Below are 23723 nucleotides of genomic sequence, written 5' to 3'. Positions count from 1 at the left end.
TTTGTAGATGAGCAGGGAATCAATGACAGTTGCTTACTTTGCAACACACAAAAAAGCAGTTTCTAGATCATTTGTGGTTCATCAAGGCAAAATTATTGTTTGTGTTCTGGGGAATTTTTTTTTTTGGTTACTTGAATGCTTCTTCATGACTGTACAAAATAGAATCTGCAATGAATGATAGAAGGTGGAAAAAAACATCTGAACAGATAAAACAATGCTTTGCTTCCTCTCCCTCTGCTTTCCAGTTTGTTTAATCTGCTGGGTAGAGAGAGGTCCGTTTCCTGAACAGAGACAGAAAACACAAATCACAAAATCCCAGTGATTTTGAAGTTTCATTGGAAGCAATTTCCAACTGTGTGGAAATGAGAACCAAATAGAAAAATCAGTAGAAAATGTAAGAATTTACTAGCTGTGACTGGTTGCCCCCATGCCCATTCTGTGATTAAATATAGCTGCTGTGGGAGGAACTGAAAGTCTTCAGGACTTTTGGGGTGTAGTTTTTAAAGGCGAAAATAGTTTTGCCAGTGCAGATTACAATGTACAAACCATTTATCTCGCCTTCATTACTGGTAACAGGCGCTTGCAGAGCTGTCACAAATCGGTCCCCTGTCGATAGCCTGTCTCTGACAGTCTCGCGATAGCTGTGTAATCGACAACTATGGTGGCGGGGGGGGGGGTCCTTCAGTTTTAGCCACCTCCAGCCCCCAGGAGGTTGCACCCCAGATAATTTAATTTCCCCCCGCCAGCCTAACTCAACGCAGAAGCAGATTCATTGCGTCATAACGACCTTATGTGAAAACGCTGCACTTTTAAATGTTCAGAAATGAAGAGGTATCACGCAAGGCCTTTGCTGCTCTCATCTTTGGTTGTGCATTGGTGGGGAGACGAGTCTACCACAGCTGCAGTATTTCGCTTGACCGGAAGCTTTACTTCCTGTCGGGAAGCTGGTGGGAGGGGGAAAAGCCGGATAGAAGCCGGAAACGGACTCTTAACTTAAACGAGCCAATGGAGTCTATGGATTGTCCCTGGTGGAATAGCGCGGAGACAGCCATTGCCAGTAAAAAGGGTGGGGAGGGGAGATCTGTCTTGGCTGACAAAGAGCCACGGGTCCCACCTTGTTATGGGAAGGCAACGGTAGCTCGTTAATAAGGTATAAATTGTTGGCAGGACTGGCTTCCTGCGAGAGTAGTAGGACAGAAATACACGAGTAAAATTACGATTCTTTTTTATAGAATAAAATTGTTTATTTTTGCTATTATACTAAAATGACATGTTCTTACCCCTGCTTATAATTTTAAAAGGACGTTTTGGCAGGAGTATTACAATGAATTGTACTAACAATGGAGTTTATGTCCTCCAAAGATGGTCTTCAACAATACCTTCCAAGAATACTTTTATTTGTGGAAATTAACCATAGTGAAGGCATTTTAAGGAGGATTTTCTTCTTTAAATTAAAGGGAGATTTACACCTGTTGAGGTACCAAAAGTACTGGGTGATATATTATAGCCTTGTGTTTTTGGGATGTGTTGAATCCCCAGCCTGTAGTTCAACACATCTGTAAACCAGTTTGAGAAAGTCAGCCATGTGAACTAGTGAAAGAACTTGCTGATGCCCACTTTCCAGGTATACCCAAGTTTCTGTCATGCAAAGTATTAAAATGCCTACCTATGTTTATTGAGAGCACAATAGGGCTGGGGAATATTTCCAAGCTTCAAAATATTATAGTCTATTCCCAACTTGGGAACAGTGCTGCTGTGCTGTTTCTGGAGCATCCTCCTCCCAGGGTCATACAGTGTGTGAGAAGTAAGTTTTAATAACACAGATCTTTAGGGAGTATCAGGGCTATAGGCTAACACCAACAAAATGTTTTTTAAAAATTAGAAGAAGGCAGTAAGAAACCACATCTGTATTGCTGGCAACAAAAGCCCCTGGCATCACCGGGAACAGTATTTGAACTGAAAGAGACTATCTCCACACAGTGCAGGGCATCATTAACATTATGCAATGCTCATTACTTCATGTTGTTCTTCCCCCAATTTCTTTTAATGTTCAGTAAACCTAGAAGCCATCACCCATAGGTCCCCACCATCTCCAAATGCAAAAGGGAAGAGTCTGGAATGTTGGAAGAATAGTAGACAACTCAGTTATGAGCTGGCCCAATAGTATGAAGCAATTTTTATAGGCCAGTTTTATTTAAAGAGCTCATTTTCTGTATTGCCATGCTAATTTTTTTTTCTCTGTAACCAGCAACTATTAGCTCTTGTTTCTGTTAAACTGATAGTAGAAGAGATAGTGAACCTTGAAATACATTCTAATCTTATCTACTCACAGACCAGCCTGCCATTCCTTATCTAGTGTTCTGTTCTGTCCCATATAGCTCTTAGAACTGTATAAACAGCTACCTTAAAATCACCAGAAGTCACATTGAGGAAATATTTTCCTTTTGCCTACACACATGCTGGGTGGGGGTGGGGAAGAGTGTGTGTGTGTCCTCTTTAGTTAAAAATAATACGTACAATACTTCTATAAGCCTCAGTGTTTTTCCACATGCTACTTCTCAGTAAACCTAATTCTGGCTCCTGTACTGTTTACTAAAATTTGTACTCCGTGCCAATCAAAAGCCTCTGGACAGCTCACACAATGTTGGCACTCAAAATCTGAATCTGCAATTAGGTGGCTTATGTGTCAGTGTTGCTCTGTATGGCACTGTGGCTTTATTCCCCAACGGTGAGAGCCACAATGTATACACACTGCACATTCTAACTTTTTAAAGCAGCCACTATTAAATCTGTGGATTGGAACAGACATATGTCTTGTTATGACAAGCTTTGCTGTCTCATCTCATCTGAACTTTGATTAGACTACCAGTTCTATATTACTCAAATCCAGACAAACACTAGATGATAGCAAAGACTTAGAGTTTTCTGTATCTCACTGATACCAGCTAGTGACCGTCTGAATTTTTTGCAGCCCAAAGTCTACATAGGGCAGCCAAGACCTTTAAAAATATTTTATCCTTATTCACATTGCTCCATATTATTCCCAACTTTCATGCAGCAACTGCTGCCCTCCCCCGGACCAAATTTTTATTCACTACCACTTAAATGTTTGGAATTTGCTGTATCTTTAAGCAGCTCAAAGGTTTAAAATGGAGCCCAGAGCAGGCAACACAACTTTAGCCATCTCCATCCCACCCACAGAGCAGTGACTAAGACTGTATTGTTCACTTTGAAAACTGCTGCTGCTTGTGCAGGCAAACACATGTCCTTTCTACACTGAATAACGTTCACTGCTTCCATGTATAAATGTTAAGATTAGCATATTGTGTCTATTAAACTCTCGGGTGTGTGTGGGGGACACTACTAGGCAGCTGTAGTTACCGTATTACTGTTCTCTAGCAGTTACTGTAATTCAAGAGTGAAGTTCTCTCTAACGCTGTCTCCATGCTAGGAAAAGTAGCTGCTCTTGAATTCTAGCTCTCAGGTCATTGCTAAAGGGTTGTAGCTTTGAAAAGGGACAATAACCAGCCAGTAAACTACCAATAAACCCACCATTCCCTCTCTTGTGTAAGACTTGCCTTTGGAGAAGGGTAACCCTCCTCTACTCTTCCAGTTTCACAGGCAGACCAAAGCTTAGAAGGAAGATAAATCCTCTTGGGAAAGGAAATCACCATTGTGCAAAGTTGCTGTGATAAATTCAGAAGGTTTATATATTAATGCCATTCCAAAGAACAAGTAGGAAGGTTCACCAACAGTAGCCACTGAGTCCCATGTTTTGCAAGTTTGTCCAACTATTTTTTTTCTTTAGATCATTAAAAAAAAAAGCCTCTCAAACACTTGTCTGGACAGAGTTTGAGGTCACTGGAGAGAGCAGAAGGCATTTAACATGGTTAAAGATGCATCTGTGTCAGAGGACATACCCTGGATCCAAGGTTTTTCTTCAGCTATAAAAATTAGTAAAAAACAGCATTGTGCACTGATTGGAAGGAAAAAGAGGTATCTGATTCTGGGGTTTTGATTGTGCGGGGTGGTGGAGTGATTAATACTTCCTTGACTTTTTAAAAACTTTCCTCTGGTTTGACTAGAATGCAACTATCTTTGCGGAGAGCTATAATTATCAGATTACACCAGTGTGATACGTTGAAACTATGTTGGGCACAGCTTTCTTGGGAGAGATTAGGGGCTGAATTAGGCTAATCTCTGCTCAGGCACAAGTTAGGAGATGGAGGAGACAGAGCCGTCTTATCTCTTTAAATGTTGGTCACCAGTTTTCAACCATACAATATATTTGCTGTGATTATATCAAATGTGAAATAATTATTTGCTTAACTAAGGGGCAATATTTTAAAAAATCCACTAACATGGAAAAATCCTTTATGGCTCAGTGAACTCTCTCTGTGCATTAACTTCTCTGCAGCCAAGTAAGGACCAGTGCTGTTTCCTCCAGCTGGGCAGTCTGGTTACAAGTGCAGGATTCTCCTGCATTACTCAGATAGTATCTTTCCTCAGGTATTAGTGGAACATGGAAAGAGACAAACGGCTTTGGGAAAATGGTCAGCCAGTTCTTGCAGTTTCATCTGCAGTTGGAAAAAGATTACAGCTGATTTACAGAACATTAAAAGTCCTTAAATGTGAATAGGCTGCAAAACTTACAAACTAATCAGATATGAAAATTTTCTGCAATTTTAAACAAAGATTTCCATGTAAGTAACTTCATTATTTCTGGAGCTCTTTGGCAAGTTTTGATCTCGCATCAGTCACATCAGGTACTGGGAAGTACCACAATTAGTGGTTCTAACATTGGTTTCAGAAAAAAAAATCCTATGAACATAAAAAGGATTCAATATAATGCTGTGGAAGAAGGCAAAATATGGAAGAAAAACCATCCCAAGGCAATAATTGAACTGGGGGAAAAAATCTGAGTATAACGGAAGAAGTAGTCTTTATACAAATAGGGCTCAGCCCCAGAACCTGTTTTCATTATTAAGGCTCAACCCTGGAGCAAGCAAATAAAGACAAATGTTTCTGAGCATATGGAAAGTTCTTCTCTCAGACTGTGTAAGACTTATGTCTATTCTGATAATCTCAAATGAAGCTGAGATGAATAGGGACCTATTTTTAAGTCAGAATATGCAGATCTTGGCCAAGAGAGGAGTACCCTTCGGAAAAGATAGTCTCAAAGCAGGGTGGGAAAATGACACTCCTTGGCCTAATTTCATGTAGTGAAGGGCATCCGAGGGGGGAGCAAAAATTACAACAGGAGGACCAGAATAGAAGAAGAAAACCAGGAAATAACAAATAGATCAAGTAACTAAAATAGTAGGAGAAAATCTGCTCTAGGTAATCAGCTTAGACCTCTACAGTAATGAGCAATTTGTCCTTTCTCTAGCACAGTGTTTCTCAACCTTGGCAACTTTAAGAAGGCAACTTCTTAAAGTTGCCAAGGGTAAGAAACACAGCCCTAGCAGCTTGCAGAGCTGGGGATGATGGGTGTGTGTTTGAGAGAGAGAAAAGGATGGGAGAAAAGCGCTACCTGCTTTCAGCTCTGGCCTGGCCGTCACCAGCATATTGCCTCCCAGTTTATCTCTAAAGAATGTTGCCCTCAAGAGAAAAAAGAATGCCCACCTTTATTTTAAGGTCTTCAGTTGGTATGAAGGTGAGTCTGAAACAAAATATTTCCCCAAATTATTTCTGACCTATTCAGTCTTTGCTGCCTTCTGCTGTTAGAAAAGGATTTGGGCCTAACTGGGATTAATAAAAGCCCAGCTGTCCTTAAACATAAAAGCAAAAAGCTAAAAAGCTCTTAGGTTCCACTTTCTTATATGCAGCCACCAATGCGCCCATCCCCATTCATTGTCTTCCAATTTGGCTGACAAAAGCCTCAGCGTGGGGCTGACTAGTGGTTCCCCATTCCCTTCTTCCGATGAAATCATCGTGTGCCCCAATGGCCTCCAAGACCTCTACAAATGCCTTACTTGGGACTGCTCATCGTGCATTCTGTCACTTTTGTAAGACCTGAATATGGTCCTGCTGCTCTTCAGGATCCCAATCACCACAACTGTGTTGCTGGTTGGCTCAGTTCCCTAAGTCTTTGCTGATGGCTTAGCAAGTTGGCCACTGCGCTTACAAGCAGGGATGTGCCAGTTGGTTTTTCCTTCAGCAATCCCCCTTCTTGATCCCCCTGCCAAGCACTCACTACAGGAAAAAAGGGGATTATACAGAAAGGAAGATCTGAGCAGCTATGAGCAGATGGTATGCCTGTACGCTTCTATGGATATCAAGGTTTCATTCACAGCTGCCTGGCTGGGGGGAGGAAGGGGGACACTGGGGCCAGAAGGCACTTAGAGGAAACGGAGGAGTTGCAGGCACAAGGGGAAAAAGGGGGGGCACAGAGATGACTCCATTAAGGAGTTCATTTGGCAGCGAGGTCAGACACAACTGACACATCTACCCACACACACACACACGGCTCAGACTCCCACCCACCACTGACGTACACGCATGCACACACATATGTATATTACTCACACTAATGCCCAAATTTTCCCAAACCCACCCCCTTGTCTGGGCCCTGTACTCTAATCCAAGTTGTTGGATCATAGAAGGATGACAGACACAGATGGGCATCGTCCTAGAGCCCTGGGCACCCGCCCTTCCAAGACTCTGGCTTGGAAAATCCACAGGACTTAATTTAAAAAAAGAACTGTACAAAGCCCTGAGGGCAAGAGGGTCATAGAGCTAAGTCATGCCTTTCCACTGCACCTCTGTTCCCAGTGTGTCAGGGCAAGGGGCCAGCACTAGTTCTGGTCATACCAAACTGGATGGAGAGCAAGGGATTCTAGGAACTGGAACCAGACAGGACAAGCTGTATCCTCTCCACAGATTGACAAGAGAACAATGAAACTTCCTTTGCCGCCATCACATCCTTTGTAATTCCTGTGCCCTGGGTTGCCTGGCTCACAGTGGTTGGTGGAAACAGGAAGAGGCCAAATTTTCTTAGGTAGTTTGCTGTGGCACTTCTTAACCTGCCTTGAGCAAGACAGCATCTTGAGTGGCTGGGAAAAACATTAGTGCAGCTTGGCTGCACTCTGCTCCTTGCTCCGTTCATTCATCTCTTCTGTCCAAAAATACGGGCTTCAGTTCAGCCGAGCACTCGATGAGATGGAGGGAAAAGGAAGCCGGACCAGGCTCAAAGGCAAATACTGATCCCCGTGGTTCTGGTGCCCCTCTTCCCCTACCCAAAGTGTGCAATGAGGGTGAACTGTCTTCCTCCTGCTGGCTACTTCACATTGAAAACCATGAGAGGCCGTTCCTCACGCTTCTGCCAGGGACTCTTCTTGTCCCCCTGGTCATCAGTTCCTTCAGAAGGTTCATTGCTGTCATCTTCCGGGCTGGTCATTGAGTCACGGCGCAGTTCGCTGTTGCTGTTGCTGCTGCGAGAGCTGTTGCCACGGCTGCGCCCATGCCGAGGAATTGTAGCGGCCCGGTGGTCGGTGTTTTCATCCAGCAGGGGGGTCAGTGAGTTGTCCTCAGGAGAACAAATGGCGGTGCGGCTCTCACTGCTGCTTTGCTCGGTGTCAGCATCAGCAAAGACCAGCTTAGAGTACGTTGGACCCATGGCAGGAGCCATGCGCTCCTCCTTCAGGCGCTTGGGGGGCTTGGCTTCATTGACGTCCACACCTGAGTCCATGCTGGCATCATTGCTGCGGTTCCTCTCAGTGCCCTGGAGATCGATGTAAGAATGACGGACTTGAGAGGAGCGCCCATCCAGAGATACAAACCAGGCTCGTGGATGTGGCTTCACACCCAGTTCCAGCAACTTCTTCTCAGTCAGTGCCTGTAGCTCCCCATTCAATTGGGCCATAGTGGATTCATTCAACAACACTGGTATGGTGACTGAACCACTGACAGATTGTGTGTGGGGTCCCCAACCCTTCCCCTCAGGGTCTTCCACTTGGTGTTGCTGTAGTTGGAACTGTGAATGTTGCAGCTGCTGCTGGAGAAGCTGCTGCTGCCTCTGTTGTTCCTGGGGACCAAACTGGTGAGGGAGTCCCATAGCAGTTGGGTCCATATCTGGTTGATTTTCAGAGCCCCCAGTAGTCTGCTCTGTTGGAGCCAGGCGCATATAGTGGGCAGGAATTACGAGGGTTGGCATGACATTTCGGTACACTGTATCTTTCATATGGTCAATAGAACCACAGAAGATTAGCTGTCCAGGTTGACTCAGGGAAGTAGGACGGGCCAGGTGGTCTACAGACTGTGACATCATGAAATCAGGGGGTTTGGCATCCCCTTTATGGGCCATATAATGGTCAAAAGGAGCTGGAAGAGGTGGTGGTGATGGGGGCTCCTGTAAATAAGCCTTGCTATCATTGCGTGCTTGTTTGCGCTGTGTCTCATTACTCTTGTCTTCCATCCGCTGATGTGAATAGTTACGCTTGTAATCTTCCAGGAGAGGGGGTTCAAGTGTGCCAGAGGCATCCATGGACCGGGCTGCCTTCAGTGAATAGCCCTCCACCACTCGAGGATAGTCGTCCTTGGGACCACATCGCTGGCTCAGTGTGTCTGCTGTGGAGGCCTTGCTGGCATGACGAATCTTCTGGTTTGGCACTTGCTTGAAGAATTCCTCACGGGAGCTCTCAAACTCCCTGGAGGAGGAGAAGGCTGATTTGAGGATGGGTGTATGTACATCTATGTCCCCATTGGATGAGGCTGTCTCCATATGGCTTGTGCAAATAAGATTAATTTGGGACATTGATGTAGCCTGATCTTTCTTGGATGCATCCAGAGCACCAGAAAGCTGAAGCTTTCTATGTTGTTGACGTGGCTTCAGACATAGTCTCCTAGAAAGGAAGAGATAAAGAAAGAGAATGGGTACAAAGATCTGCACAGATGGAGAAGTATCGTAGTTCACATTCTGACATACTGCATCATCTGCACACAAAAGGTGTTCAGGGGATGCAATACAGAACTATGACACTTGAAAATTCCCATCTTATTAACTTCAGCTAGAATACCTCTGCACACAAAAGATGTTCAGAGGTATTCCACCTGAAAGGTCTCAGTTAATAAGATGGGAAAGATCATCTCCATCTGATGAGTTGCTCCCCCTCAGAGAAAGCAATACCCAGACCAGAAGGCAGGCAGACATGCATAAATAAAAGTATTAATACAGTATGGTAGAATATGTTTTAAAGATAAGCAACCGGCAATTCTGGGATCCCAGCAAAGGATGACCCTTACTTCCAAGTTTAATCCATTTAACTATTGTGAGTGAAGACTATGTTTTTGCTCCTAAAGTAGTACCTTGTACACATTGGACAAAAAAATGTTATTTGCCCAGGAAAAATAATCACTGTTTCTTCTTTAGAACTAATGATAAGGAAGTAGCTAGAGATCTTTCTTCTAAGTTTTTAACAGGAGTAGAATTTACCTGAGGTTTCTCTCATGCATCCAAACTAAGTGTCTACTTAGGGCAGGGAGAGGTCAAAGGAAGAGTGACATAAATGGGAATCAGCAGCCAAAGTGTATGGAAGGAATGCACTGCCAAAATGTCTCCATATGCAGAAAAGAAGATTAAAATGGCTTTATTCCAAAGAAAATAATTGCAGCTTCTACTAATGACCCTTCAGCTCTTGTGAAATTGAGGATTTGATCTCTTAGTAATAGTCCAGGTCCTTGAATCATGGTCTTCCTTCTCTTGAATTCCCACTTCCATCTGCTTCCTTTCTTTTGGGACATTAGGGAATCCTGAAACTCAGAATCAGGATACTGAGTAACAGAATTTAAATGTATCGCCCCAGTTTGCTCAGAGAATGCTTGGGTTTTGACCAAGTATTCATTTCCATGTCCAGGTCAATATTTGGAGCTGACTTACCTGAACTGCATGGAAATGTATCAGGCCCTCCTTTTGTGGCACCTGGGCTCTCTAATGAGAGCAGTTTGAGTAGGTCGATAGCTCTGGCCTTGGACACAAGAGAAGTGTGTTGTGGTGATAAGAGGAAGGTGAGCATGCTTACAGACCTTGACCTGGGGTCCTTTCTAGCTGTACTTTTATGAAATTCCATCAAAAAAAAGAAAGAATACTCTGCTTGCTAGAGACACACACTTGTCTCCAGCCAGTTAATTCCAGCACAAATTTCTGGACCAAGTGAAATAATCTCTCCTTGGCATAAGTGAGAAGGTTTTGAGATGCAGCAATAATGATGGACAACCCTTACTTTCTAATGAAAGATCCTGGGTTCAAATTTCCCTGGAAGCTTAAGCTTCTGAATTACGTTACTCTTCCCCATTTTCTGGCTGAATTGCAGGTGCTTCCTTCCAGACTGAGGAAAAGGCACTTCTGCACATCCAGGGACACTGTCCCTTTCTTATACAGCACTGCCCAATAGAATGGGATTTTTCAAACTGGAGCCCTAGAGTTCCACAAGGGCTTGAATGTTCTGGGGGACTGGGGGGCAACCCTCCCTCCCTCCCTCCCAGAGATTAAGGGAGAAAATAAACCTCTCTGTAAGGGACTGAGGGAAAAAAATTGAAAGCACTCAGCCATCCGCTCATGCCTCAACACCATTCTTCAGGATTGTCCATAGCACTTTTTCTCCGTACAGTGAAAAGGGAAGGGCTTGTCAGCTGAAATTTAAAAACTCAACCTCTCGATTTTTTTTTTAAGCAAACAAGTTCCATGGCCTGAAAAAGTTTGAAAACCCTTAACTAAAACATGGGAAGGAAGGCCAAGGGTGACGAAAGAGGGCCTTGGAGATGGGGAGGGGAAAGTAACTGATCCATTACTAATCAGCCACAAAGACTGCCTGACATTGTCCAGTGACCAGTGTCAAAGTGTTTGGAACAGCTGTCAAATTCCAAAGAATTGGAATCCTACAATCCTCAGCTCAGCTGCCATGCCTAGGCTCTGCCCCAACTGATTACTTGCAGGGGTGTGTTGCTTTTCAAAATGCCCTGTCTGAAATTCCCAGAAGTAAACATTCCATGATGCTGATTTTATTGATGGTGGGCAGTTGTAACTTCTGAATTTATAGTGGAAACAGGTGCGCTCAGTTTCATGGACTCAGGACCAATTACTGAAGTAAGTAGTATGCAAATAAAATGTATAATATCTAAATAAAATAAAATATGATGCAATAAGTAAGCTTTGGTAAAGTTGTGATACTTACTAAGGCTATGAAAAAAGTTTTTAGAGAAGGGGCTGGAATTAGAAGCAACAGGTGGTAGGGGAGAAGGAGAGAAGAAAGCGTGGCACTCACCTGCAGTAGTAGATAAGCAGGCAGAGCAAAATGAGGACCAGCAATGCCAGGGCACCCAAGATAGTAAGTAGAAAGATAGTATGGTAGGTGGCAATATCTTTAATTCCTGCGGTTGAAGTTGCCAGCCCTGCAGAGAAGCAGCTCTTATGACTAGACAGTTTGGGGCATTGCCCCACCCCTTTTCCACTCCATTTGGAAACAATATTTACTATCTATCATAAGTATTTATATAAAGCCCTTTAAATAACATTCTCTGGATGGCTTACAATTCCATTCAGTTTTTAAAAATGCAGTTTAATTAGAATAACATAAATAATTGTAAAGTAACAATTAAAAAGGCCAAAGCAACAAGAGGTTTAGAGAATGAGATCTTCCACTGGAAATGTGTCTGCAGAAAAGATGGGGGGGGGGAGATAATGAACACAGTACTGTGTGCTAAGCCCCACCCCTTGTGTACATGTGTCCCAATACCACGTGCATGTATGAAACAGGCAGGGTACGTTTCCCAAACTCAATAGTTAGGAAGAAAACATTCCACTCAAACTGAGAGTTGTTCTAGAAATTACAATCCAAAAAATGCCACACTCCAAAACAATTCCCACCAGGATCAAGTTCTTGGCAGCCCACTTCAACAGGAAGCAAGATTCTCCCTGTGTTTAGCAAGATTTACTGAAGAAAATAGGATAAAGTTACAGGAATCTCAGCAACTGGATAGCTTTAACTCTCAGAAGTCAAGTTATCCCTCAACTAGTTAAGGCAGAGACATTTTCAGTCTTTTACTAAGGACCTGTGTGGGAACTGTGCAGAGGGCCATTCTCTTAACTGCTAAGAGAGGAATGTCCAGTGGCCTAATGTTAATCTCCTTCATACCAGGATACCAGGTATGCAGAAAACTTCTCCTCTTGTGCGCACTGAGATCAGTTTACTTTTCAGAGTCTTTGGCTGTGGCAATTTTACCTGATGCAGGAGACAGCATGGCAGCTGCCCAATAGCCCAGCTGTGGAGAGACAAATGTCCAGTAAAGCTGATTCCCCTCCTTGCGGATGAGTCCGGTTCCATTCCGGATCCACAGCCCTAAGAAGAGAGAGTTTGACTGAACGTGAAGCAATTAAAAAGGCCATCTGAATAAACCTCTACCTGAAAGGAAGAGTACTACTCACCAGCCCTATCCCCCCAAACCCCTCTTAATCAAAATTATTCAAGAGCACGGAGGCATATTGTGATCAGCAGCTGTACTGTGGCATGCCTAGTGTGGTTTCTTGTGCAGGAGAAGCACAAAGTTGGAACAGGAAACAGGCAATCTAGGAACACAGTGTAGCTCTCAGAATATCTCCCCTATCTAGAATTCTAGTCCCATCTCTTCATTTAATAACTTCAGCATTAACCCTAACTATAACCCCTAACTTGAAAGAGGCTAGGAGACCTTGATTAACCCTGTTTGCCCCAAAATGAACAATACCAGACAGCATTTTGCTCATACTGCTCGCACTTAGGGGTAAACAAAGAAAACCAACTTAGATTCACAGGGCATTATAGAAATAAATCATATATTCCCACACAGTTGTAAATTGGAAGAGCTGATGTATAAACATCAAGAGCTGCATGAGAAACCCAGCCATCTAGACTGCTTCAGTGGTAGTTTAGAAGTAGAACGCTTGCGTCAATCTCAACCTCATCCTCTTCCTGGGAACAAAACGCCTGCACATCAGATTTGTTTCTTGTAGGCATGGTTCTTGCTTGCCCTGCAGGATTTCCTAATGTTTTTCCAGAAGCACTTAAGAATTTTATGACCCTGCAGAGAACTTGCTTCCATAGATGAAGGAGAGGATGTTGGGATCCTATTAATCACTCAGTGTGCTTCCTGCCAAGCCTCTTTTTACACAAACAATATTATTCCTTGCCTCATATGTTTGTAATTATTGGATACAATAATGATTAAACCATTAAAAATATGATTCCCAAGCATTCCATCACTCACCACTCTTGAGGTCAAAGCGCCAGGCTGGCACACTGGTACTTGCCGCAGCAGCTGTGCCAGGTGGCAGCGGGATGGAGAGGTGGACAGAACCAGAAAGCTGGACTTCTGTGCCATTTCCAGTGAAGAGGTGAACGCTGACTGCAACAATAGGCACCAGCTCCAACCACGTATTACTAGCTGTACAAAGAGAGGGTGAAGAAAAGACAGCTATCACATCCCCAAAGGCCCAGAAGCCACATATACATTGGCTATGCATTTTCAAAAGAGAAAATCCAAAAGGTACTCCTATGCCTACCTGTGCACACAGTAGTGTATAATAATTGTAGTGGATTAAAAGGATTTTTAATTATGATCAAGTATTATCAAAATACAACCACTACTCTCTCCAATAAACAGGGGGACGAGGGGCAGAATTCAGAGGGAGGGGAAGTTAAAAGTTTCTTTGTTCTCAGTGAGCTTTGCTTGGAGGCACTGCAGGAATTGGGCAGTTACGAAAACAGATTTCATGTGACTGGGCTAAAGATTTAAGCCCAAAGCCTAGAAAGGGCTGGCAAAGTTGGAAGGGAACATTTAATTAATTGGTTATTTAATTTATTGTAAGGGCTGGCTTGCTGGATATCTCTTTGTTTGTTCACTCAGAATGTTTACAGATTACAGAGTGTAGATCTCAGCCTCATGTAATTCATAGCAATTACATTATTCTCTCAAATCTTTACTTTGTTTCTTCTATTAAAATATAAAACCCATGCCCTCCAAAACTGTTTGGGCCTGGTTATTGGCTTCACAGCCATTTATTTAATAACTTATTCCAGGGTAAGGGGGATTTCGTGTTCTGCTCCATGTTCCAGGTGGTAATGGGCTATCTTCCTATTCGAGAACAGATGGTGGCAGGGTAACTACCTGCTCAGGTGGAACTCTTTAGCTGAACATCCCAAACTCAGTTATAAAGGATGTGAGGGTAAAGATTCCAGGGAAGAGTTTGGCAGGCTGGTATCAGTGTTCGTAACAGACACCACGCCCAACGATGATTGTGTATATTAATTAATTAATTAAACATATATTTCATACCTCCAAATCTGGTGTCGGAGACAAGCTGTAATGTAATGGCTAGGTTTAATGTTCCAACCCTCCCTATCCCACACCCATTCTGGCCGCTTACCGCTGCCATTACTTTCAGCCCCAATGAAGGACGGGAACCCTCTCATGTCTGGCCCACCACTGGCGGCGGTCAAGGTGGCTGAAAGCTGGCTGTAGGTGGAACTGCGGGACAGACGGGCAGATTTGCGCTGGAACTGTGCCCATGGCTGGCTCTTAGCTCCTGCAATGATCAACACTTAAACCTTCTGGCCTAACTGGGCAGTATTCATAAAAGACCACAGAATCCTTAGAGTTTGCTTCCAGTGCTGGGCCTCAGTGCACAAGTTTGCAGTGCAATAACTCAAGAAAGTATCCATAAACGTTTGGTCATTAACCACGAGACGCACCTTTCAAATTCAAATTCTAGTATAAGACCCATGTGTTGGAGAAAACATAAAGAAATAGGTACCTATATGGTGGTCTTGTAAAATTATTCAGCCTTTTTGAACTGATTTTTTTTTAATTAAAATAGGACAGATACAACCCAGGCCATAATATTAGATCCTAAGTTGGCCTTAACTAAGTTTTTTTGATAATCCAAATGACACCTTGAAACATAAAGAGTTGATAGTTTTCTTATTGGATGCAGCCAGGCAGGAAGTAGCAAGGTCCTGGAAAACAGGAAAGACTTTGAATATTTCCATATGCTTTAATGGAAAAGTTGACAAAAATGGTGGTAATATCATGATAATACAGATGCTTTTACTTGACATGGTTTGAATGTATCAATTACATACAACAAAGGCATGATTGTCTACTACCCATCTCCAGGTTCCTAAATAATTTAATTAAATAAGGTTATATCCATTTTATTTCTATATATGAGCCCACTATAAAAAAGTGCAGAGGTTCTCAAACTTTGTGATATTATGATTTCCTGAAATGACAAATAAATTTATGTGAATCCTCCCTATGAATAAAACTAATGATTGCACTGGAGTTGGGATCAGGCAAGAAATAAGTATACCACTTTTCAATGGAAATTTAAAATCAAATTTAAAACCATAATTTAATAGAAAGGATAAGCTTGTTTATTTTTGCATAATTCCTGAAACATGGATACTGCATCCAAAAGTGTAGGCACTTTTGGTCAAGTTGTATGTTTCAATGAACCCCTAAGTGATCAAAAGATGACCTCTGTACGGAACAAAGTTAAACACAACATTTTTCTGCAAATTTGAACACAAGCTTACGTGCAGTTGTTTGCAGATTCAAAATAAGAAAACTGAATATAACAGATGCAGAAGTCTGAGTACCCTTCCAGTTGATTCAGTGTTTTTTCCCCCCTCTAAAGTTTTCAAAAAAGTCCAAAAAAGTTATTATCTCATTAGAGCTACAATTAGCCAGGATAAGACAATTCCGCAAATGAACGAATATTTGACCCTTCCAACCTTTAAGGTTGGAACTATTGTTCTGTCTACTTTTAACAAAAAACATAGGGCCCTTCAAGCACCTCTCTGAGCATTGAAGACAAAGATAATTAAACCCTTACAAAATCGGAGAAGGCTGTAAAGCTGCTGAACTGAAGGAAAGATCCAGAAGATCAAGAAAAACTTCTGCTAGAACTGCCCCCAAACTGATCAGATCTGCAAAACAGAACCCGCAAATCACTCTAAATGACTTGCTGAATAGTTTACCTGAAGTAGTTGTCCACAAGTCCACAGTACAGCAATGCTTATGCAACATGACCTGCATGGGGGAATTGAGAGAAAGAAAACTATTCTCTGACCTCATCCCCAAAGTCATCATGTAATGCAGGCAAAAGAAAATCTTGATAAGCCTGAATTGTTTGGAATGAAAGTGGTTTGGACAGGTGAAAGAAAAAGCGTTCAACCATACCAATACAGGAGAAAAAAGGGTGAAGCGTTTGAAGGAAAGAATATCTTGTTAAGGGTAGAGGTTACTGTTTTGAAGTTGTGTGGCAGCTAGTGGCACAGGTTTGTGTGGGTGGAAGGATGAGCTCAACTAAAAGCAACCTACCCTAGAAGCTAATGTTCCGAGGTCAGAGAAGAAAGTGAAGTTGAAAAGAGGTTGGAAATTTCATTAAGACGATGATCCAAAATGTACATCCAAACTGTGAAGCACTTACAGGAAAGAAAAATAAAGGTTTTGAAATAGCCTTCATAGTTACTGGACTTGGAGATTATTGAAAATCTTTGAGGAAATCTCAGACATGCAGTATTTGCAAGGAGATCTATGAATATTTCTGAGCTAGAAGAGTTCTGCAAGGAAGAATGGGCAAAAATTCCAAAAACAAGGGGGGAAAAGGCCACAGGAAACTTTTGGAAGCTGTTACTATTGCCAGCAGAGGTGTCCTGTATTGACTGAAAGGGTGTCCAAACTTCTGCACCTGACATATTCACCATTTTTAAAAATTTTGAATATGTAAACAACTGCACATAAAAGTAAGTATATATCCAAATTTGCAGAAAGAAGTCATATTTAACGTGGTATGATGAGAGATTGGGTTTACATCTGTTCAGTCTGTGATTAATTGAAACATACAATTTAAGCAGAAATGCCTAAACTTTTGCATGCACTGTGTCATTTTCAAAACAGCCACCCTCTCTTTTGGTTCCACATTTATTTCTGATCACTATTTGTTCTTTATAAGCAGCAACTCTAACCCTTACACACAAAAATCAATTGTTGCAGATGGAATCAGTATGCTGATAAACTTCCTTCTTATTTTGTTGTATTCATTTTGCACATTGTTCCAAAATTCAGGAAGAGATATTGTCAGGAATTTCATTTTCAAAGTAGCGTCAGAAGAGATGTCAACGAATTGTTCCTTTTCAGTAGCAGTGAGTGCACAAGTTATCAGTTTAGCACTGAATGGATTCACTAACTTCATTAACACGTACATTTCTACAGACATTCCAAAGACTACCACATGCCACATTGCTGGAGGCAGATGAATATTTCCAAGAGAATTCAAATCCAGTTATCCGTTATTGGTATTAATGGGTCATCAATATCCAATAATAGTTTATCTCATGTTTAAAAGTGATATAGGTTATTTTACTCTGAAGAAATTTGAGCTTTGTCTATTTCAATTGTGTTAACTGCATTAAAAACTCCAGTCCATGAACATACATTTATGTTTTAATCAAATGTCCTATAAATTAGTAATTTAAAGAATACAATTTTGTTAGCCGTTCATAGAACCTACATACCTAAGAAAAGGAAGCTGGTAGAAAATCAATTTGTAATTAGAGCTTAATAATACTAAAAACTCTGAACTTGACTACTTAATTTAATTTTCTATTGGGGGAAAATTTTTAAAAAATAGTTTGGATCCTCCTCAAAGTTACCCACAATCCATTGTGGGATCATGACTCATAGACTGAATTGTCTGAATTCTCAAAAAAAAAAAAATGGCCCCAGATACACAATTAAGCATCCAGAAGAATCTGAGGTTTTGATCTAAATCTGAATAGATAGGCTTGAAAGTAGGCATTGAAATGACAATAGAAATTGGGCTCACAAAGTTTTCCTAAATCCAAGATGGGACTCCAATATCCTATTTAGATCTTCACCATGGATAACCAGACAAGACAATATGCAAAACAAGCCAAGTGAGTATGTCATGACTTATTTGTCCATTTTATGGAGGCCTCTTCCGGATCAGCCCCTAACACAATGGATAAGCAGCAACTGATACTCCCAACAAAAGCATCTTAAAGTGAAACTCCAAAAGCATTCACCACCCTATTTTTATCATCCTCCACTTGCCAGTACACTCTTCATGTGGGCTCCTGTCTCTATCAGGACTCACTGAGAAATGGGTAAGGTTTCAAATCATTTGCTTATGATTCTACCAAAGCTGAGCCACTGCAAAGGCCCAATCTGCACCATCACAACTTCTACATCCCAGAGATCACCATTTGATAATACGGCACAGGAATTGTAGCAAGCTATTCTGCGGCCATTAGCAGAATTCATTTCCCCTGTGCTCAAAAGACAGCATTTCAATTATGTGGGATCCAGTTTAGTGACTGAGTGCCAGCTGCCCAACCTTTTTTTTTTAAAAACAAAAACAAAATGGATCTTGGGACTTACCTGGAGAACCAAGAAGGATTTGTATCAAGTCATCATAAAGGATAAGTGTTGCAGGACGCTCTGGAAGCAGATAGAGACTTACAGAAGCATAGACTGCAAGGGAAAAAAAAACAATTAATATAAAACTCCTTTTTCCTTGGAAGGAAGTTGGAAGCTAACTCTCATACAACCTGTCTTCTGAGGCATACTAGAAATAAGGGAGTTCTGCTGAGGGCAGATAGCGAAAAGAAAATCTCACCAAAAATATGAGGAAGTGTACATGCTTTTCTAGATTGTGGTCTTATCTTTTGCAGTGGCTCAACTGAATTATCACTACTCAAACAATGGATTGAGCATCCAAATCTACAAGAGATAACTTGGGGCTTCAAGCTGCTAACTGCCTTTCATTTTCTTTGGCTTCAATCCTTAGGAGCAATAATTTCCAAATCAGGGACATCCAGGGTTGGCTTCCTGGTTTTTTTCCTTAAATAAATTTTCTCAGTCTAATAAATTATTTACAGATCCAATAATTTAAAATAATTTACTGAGCCAACAAACTGATGGTAAGGGGAAAGCTTAATGGAAATACAATAGGAGAGTGGGAATATTGATTATATCTACAATAGATACTGAATATTCTATTCTAATATAGCAATTCTATGAGTCAGCCCATATTTTAATCAAAATTTGCAAATGGATTTGAAAAATCTGATTAAGACAATTTCCCCATAACGTCCTACAGAGTCTTTCTAGTATCACCCTGCCACTATGAGTGGTTTAAAACCTATCCTCATCAGTGTTATATAACCACAATGATGGTTGGATGACTCCGGAACATGCTAAAAAAATCACTAGTGGGGGAATGAAATAAATTTTGCTGTGCTTACCTTTAGTTTCAGTGCAGATTATAATATAATAGTATCCATGAATAGAGCTGAAGCAAAGAAGGAAAAATGAAACTTGAATAGGAGAGGAGTGGGGAAGAAATTTTGGGACCTTGCAAGTAACTCCCAATCTCTTATTTATAGTTTTCTTCCTGTCAAATTTCTCCACTGGGGACACTCATGACCCTATCTGTGGCCCTCTGCTATTTTGTTAAAATATGTGAGCCACATTTGCGTGGAAAAAAGCTAGGATGCCAAAGAATTTGTTATTGGTTTATAAATCTTGGCTTGTAAAAGAAGCAATGTCAGGATTTTCAATTCACATTCAGACAAGATTGCAAGATTTCAAATTCTAATTATTGGGAAGAGCCAACTAGGAGTGAACAATTTCACAGTTCATTTGTGATAAATGAGTATTCCTGCAGTATTATTCCAAACAAACACAGATGGGAGTAACATCAGAAACGACAGCTTTCAGTGCAACCTCAATTCCAGTGATATTCAACCTTATTTCAACAGCAGAACATCTGCTCTCCATGCAAACCTGCATCTTCAATTGCATGTGAGATACTTCCACTTTTGTTTGATCAAATCTCACTCACTCACTGAACCTCTCAGCTTTCTTCCAACACAAAGACCAGAATCACTGTGAAAGACTGCCTCCAAGGCCCAATCTGATTACATAGTCCAGAAGATACCATGATTAGTATTAAGATACTGAGACGTCCAGGAGAAGTAGCAGAGTTGCAGTTTCAGGATCATATCTTAATTGAAAGTCCAACTGAAGTGGATTCAGATAATGAGAACCACCTAAATCAGTGATGGCGAACCTATGCTTATTGCCCCTTCGCACAAAGCTGGTTCCTGGAGAAGCCACTTGCAATTTGTGCAAAGGGGTGCCTTTGAGTGAAGGGCCGTGCTTTTGCAAATTGCAAGCAGCTTCTGCAGGAACTGGCTTTGCACAAAGGGGCAATAACAATAATTTTTTACCAATAAATGAGTATGTAAAGAATGGTTTCTTTTTTGTTAGGTGAAGGGTGTGTGACACGCCAGCAGTCAAGTTAGGCATTTTCCAAATTTTTGACACACTGAGCCCAAAAGGTTCACTATTACTGACCTAGATGCATCTGAGCTTGCAGGGCCATCACTTTCTGAGTTACCTTTTCCAGGAAAGGAATGTTTGGATCTAGCTTGTGATTGCACAGAATTTTTGGATCATGCAAAATGTCTTTAATATAAGTCTTGAAGGAGGCATTGATACCTTCATTAATCAGTACTTCTTTCACAATCTATTAATAACTTCATATTCTACAAACTGAAAAGAATTCATAATTGCAAGATGAGTGATTGCTGAAATTAGATCTGTATATCATTCTGTCCCAACCTGAAGTGGAACTGATCAAATTTATCCATGTTCCAGCTTGTTTCCCTGCAACATTTTGGTCAAGGAGTTGTCTCACAGTTCAGAAAAGCAACATCAGCAAGTTCTGTGGAGATGTAACAAGTATAGAAAGAAATATACACTCATTGCCACCTCTGTTACCATAATACAGGAATTTAAATGGACCTTACTCCTAGCTCAGTTTGATCTGTCTCAAGAGTTCCTTCACTTCTACTTGATTTCCCATCCACTTAATCACATTCAACTTACTAGTAAAGGAGCTGATTTAGCTCAAGAGGGAAGAAAGCATTTAGAAGCAATAGTGTTGCTCACCTGTGCCATCTCTACATTCCACAGATCAGGAAGCACTTCAACAGTAATGTTGACAAACTCATACAAGAAACCATCTGGATTCATCAAGCACCAGGGTCAAGCCCTTTTAATCAGTTCTTCATACCTTCAGAGGTTTGTACCAGCCACAATTTAAGACTGATCAGCAAGTAATTTGTCCATGATAGAAGTCACAGAAGGCTGTGCCACATTCACATTATCAGCTCCACAAATGTAATGCCAAATCCAGTGTGGCTGTATGCATGGGGCCAGATACCAGCTAGTTATAGTTGTCATGGAGGACCTAAAATCCTAAGATGCTCCTGACTGGGCAAAGTCAAAGTGGACATTGAAATTCATTGACAACATCAGAATCAAGATCAACTTAGCTAGCTGAAGAAGGGGTTAAGTTTGAGAATGGATGATACATTAACAATATTCCTACACAGCCCCAGCCACCCAAATGCAACAGCAAGGACTTAAAACTGGCAGACTATCAGATGCTGCAACTGATCAGTGACATGGAATTCCTATAGATCATAACCACTTCATCTGCACACTCTCCAGTCCTAACCTGGGAGAAAACTGCTGGAAGAAATAGTTGCCTGTTCTCCTTCATCTAGTATTAAAGCCTTGATAACAGATGTTGTACTGAGCTATCATTGAAGAGAGGACTTAAACAAGATGGCAGTGAGTTCCAGAGAACACACCAGTTAACTATATGTGGCTCACAGTCTTTAAGTAGCCCAACCCTTTTCCACTGGAACGCTACTATTAGAACAGTGTTACACATATTTTGTAAAATTGCAACAGAAGAGTATTACATTACTCATGAGCATTATTTTAACAGAAGAATTTTTTTCTGAATTTAATTTTAGAATACATCCAGTGATAGATGGGTTTTTTTGTCTAATAATGAAAAATATTTTTCTTTGCATGTTCATAATAATTATAAATCATTATTATAAATCATACCATTTTTATTTTTCCTTTATTACAACAACACAAATGAAATACAAAAGGTTTTCGATTACTTTATTATATAAGTTGAAATTCATACAACATGCTAAAGTTCTTTGGTTTTAATCTTGATTAATTTTTGTGTGGCTTGTGTCATGAACTCAATAACATGGTCATTCTAAATTAGAATCAGTCCCCAGTGAATCCCAAACTATACTGAGTTAGATATGGGTTCCTGGTCTTAATTCAACCAGTTCACCTGCACAAAGATGAGAACCTAGATTGGTCCTACAGAATGGAGCTTCTCTAGGTAGCTTCTTGGTCCCCCACCAACCCTGATGACCAAAGGAGTAACACAGATATAGAAATGGGATGGTGGAGTTGGCTGAGTCACTCTCTCCATGTTGACTCAGTTCAGTTGCAATTACTGACCAGGAATGCAACAGCATAATAAAATTGATAAATAGAGCAATAAAATATAAGTACTGAAATGCTAAAAGGTTAGATAAAGCTAAACCACTAAATTATAAAATTAATTTGTGCATAAAATACTAAAATTCTAAATACAAGGAATACTTCAAAATTTTTATTATTACAGTCCATGGTGATGCTAACCCTGCTCAGATCACTGTGGACCCTTATTTTAATTTTTAAAAATGTGTGTATGTGTATATCTATATCTACCTGACAAGCTTAAGACTGCCTTCGTGCCTGCCGCTAGCTACATCAAAGCAAGTCATTTACCTAGAGGTAGCGGCAGACTAAATCAAACAGACTCAGGGAATGGAAACAATCACAGTTGCCTTCAAATTTTAGCAACTGCTGCTTGAGGCAGCAGCAGCTTACTCTACCTAATGGTAGAACTCATCCTGCATAAACCAGGTTAGTCATAGAATTGTTATGAATTCTGGTAAAGCAGGGGGATTAAGAACTCAATTCAACCTACAACAGGCACTCCCCCAAATTTGGTCAATTACAACTCCAAGTTTCTGTTCTCTGTTCCACACCTAACAATCCAGATACAAAGCAGAGATTCCACTGGGTGACCTTCTGTTAAGACTATGATTTCAATGGGAGTTCAGTGGAAAACATTTTTTCCACCCAGTTTTCTGTTAAGTGTTGCAACTGCTTCAATGTCTTCCCCAATCATAAAAGAAAATTACTTGCAAGCACCATAGCTGTAATAATTTATTATAATTAACCAATTCTGCCATTTGGATTTACATAGTTACTTGGCAACCCTTCCATTAAAACAAAATGCTCATACCATAGGTGAGTGTGCATGATTAGAAGGACACAGTGACCCTGGTAATAAGGTCACTTTATTGACCCACCTTGGGGTTTGGAAACAGAAGTCATAATTGGCTTTTAAATAACTATTGTCAATAGTTTCCGACTCTAGGCAGGATATAGGAGGAAATCAGCAATATGCTGTAAATATAGATATCAGTGCTTCCATATACATTTTTTTAATACTGAGGACGTAAGTACAAACTTAAGTGCAAGCACACTGTGGTTCAGAAGATAACTGAATTTGTTTTTAAATTGATACATGCATCCTAGCTTAAAACAATCAGCTGCTGATAACTCTTCATCAGTGATTCAGATAACTGGGACAAAAGCTACAATTTGGGGAAATGCAGAACCCCCATCAATTCCTAGTAGGAAGCAGTTGGTATCCTATGTACCCTGTGCCATAAAATGATTGGCAAACATCCTGACATTATTGGCTCCATTAAAGTAGTTTGTTG

General features: G+C 41.0%; 1 protein-coding gene across 1 annotated transcript in view; it reads right to left on the bottom strand.

Moving 5' to 3' along the window:
- Positions 1–1653: 1653 nt before the first annotated feature.
- Positions 1654–23723, bottom strand: part of FAM171A2 (family with sequence similarity 171 member A2) — a 43666-nt gene continuing 21596 nt past the window's right edge. The window contains exons 3-8 of the mRNA XM_063300533.1: positions 18439–18531; positions 14399–14557; positions 13240–13416; positions 12219–12335; positions 11262–11388; positions 1654–8843 (exon numbers count right to left, since the gene is read on the bottom strand). Coding sequence (XP_063156603.1) covers positions 7280–8843; positions 11262–11388; positions 12219–12335; positions 13240–13416; positions 14399–14557; positions 18439–18531 — 2237 coding nt within the window. The 3' untranslated portion in view covers positions 1654–7279. The remainder of the gene's footprint in view (positions 8844–11261; positions 11389–12218; positions 12336–13239; positions 13417–14398; positions 14558–18438; positions 18532–23723) is intronic.

Source organism: Candoia aspera, chromosome 4 (assembly GCF_035149785.1).
Source record: "Candoia aspera isolate rCanAsp1 chromosome 4, rCanAsp1.hap2, whole genome shotgun sequence".
NCBI classification, from domain to species: Eukaryota; Metazoa; Chordata; class Lepidosauria; order Squamata; family Boidae; genus Candoia; species Candoia aspera.
The sequence above is the reverse complement of the archived record's forward strand: the minus strand, read 5'-3'. Positions and strand labels throughout refer to the sequence as shown.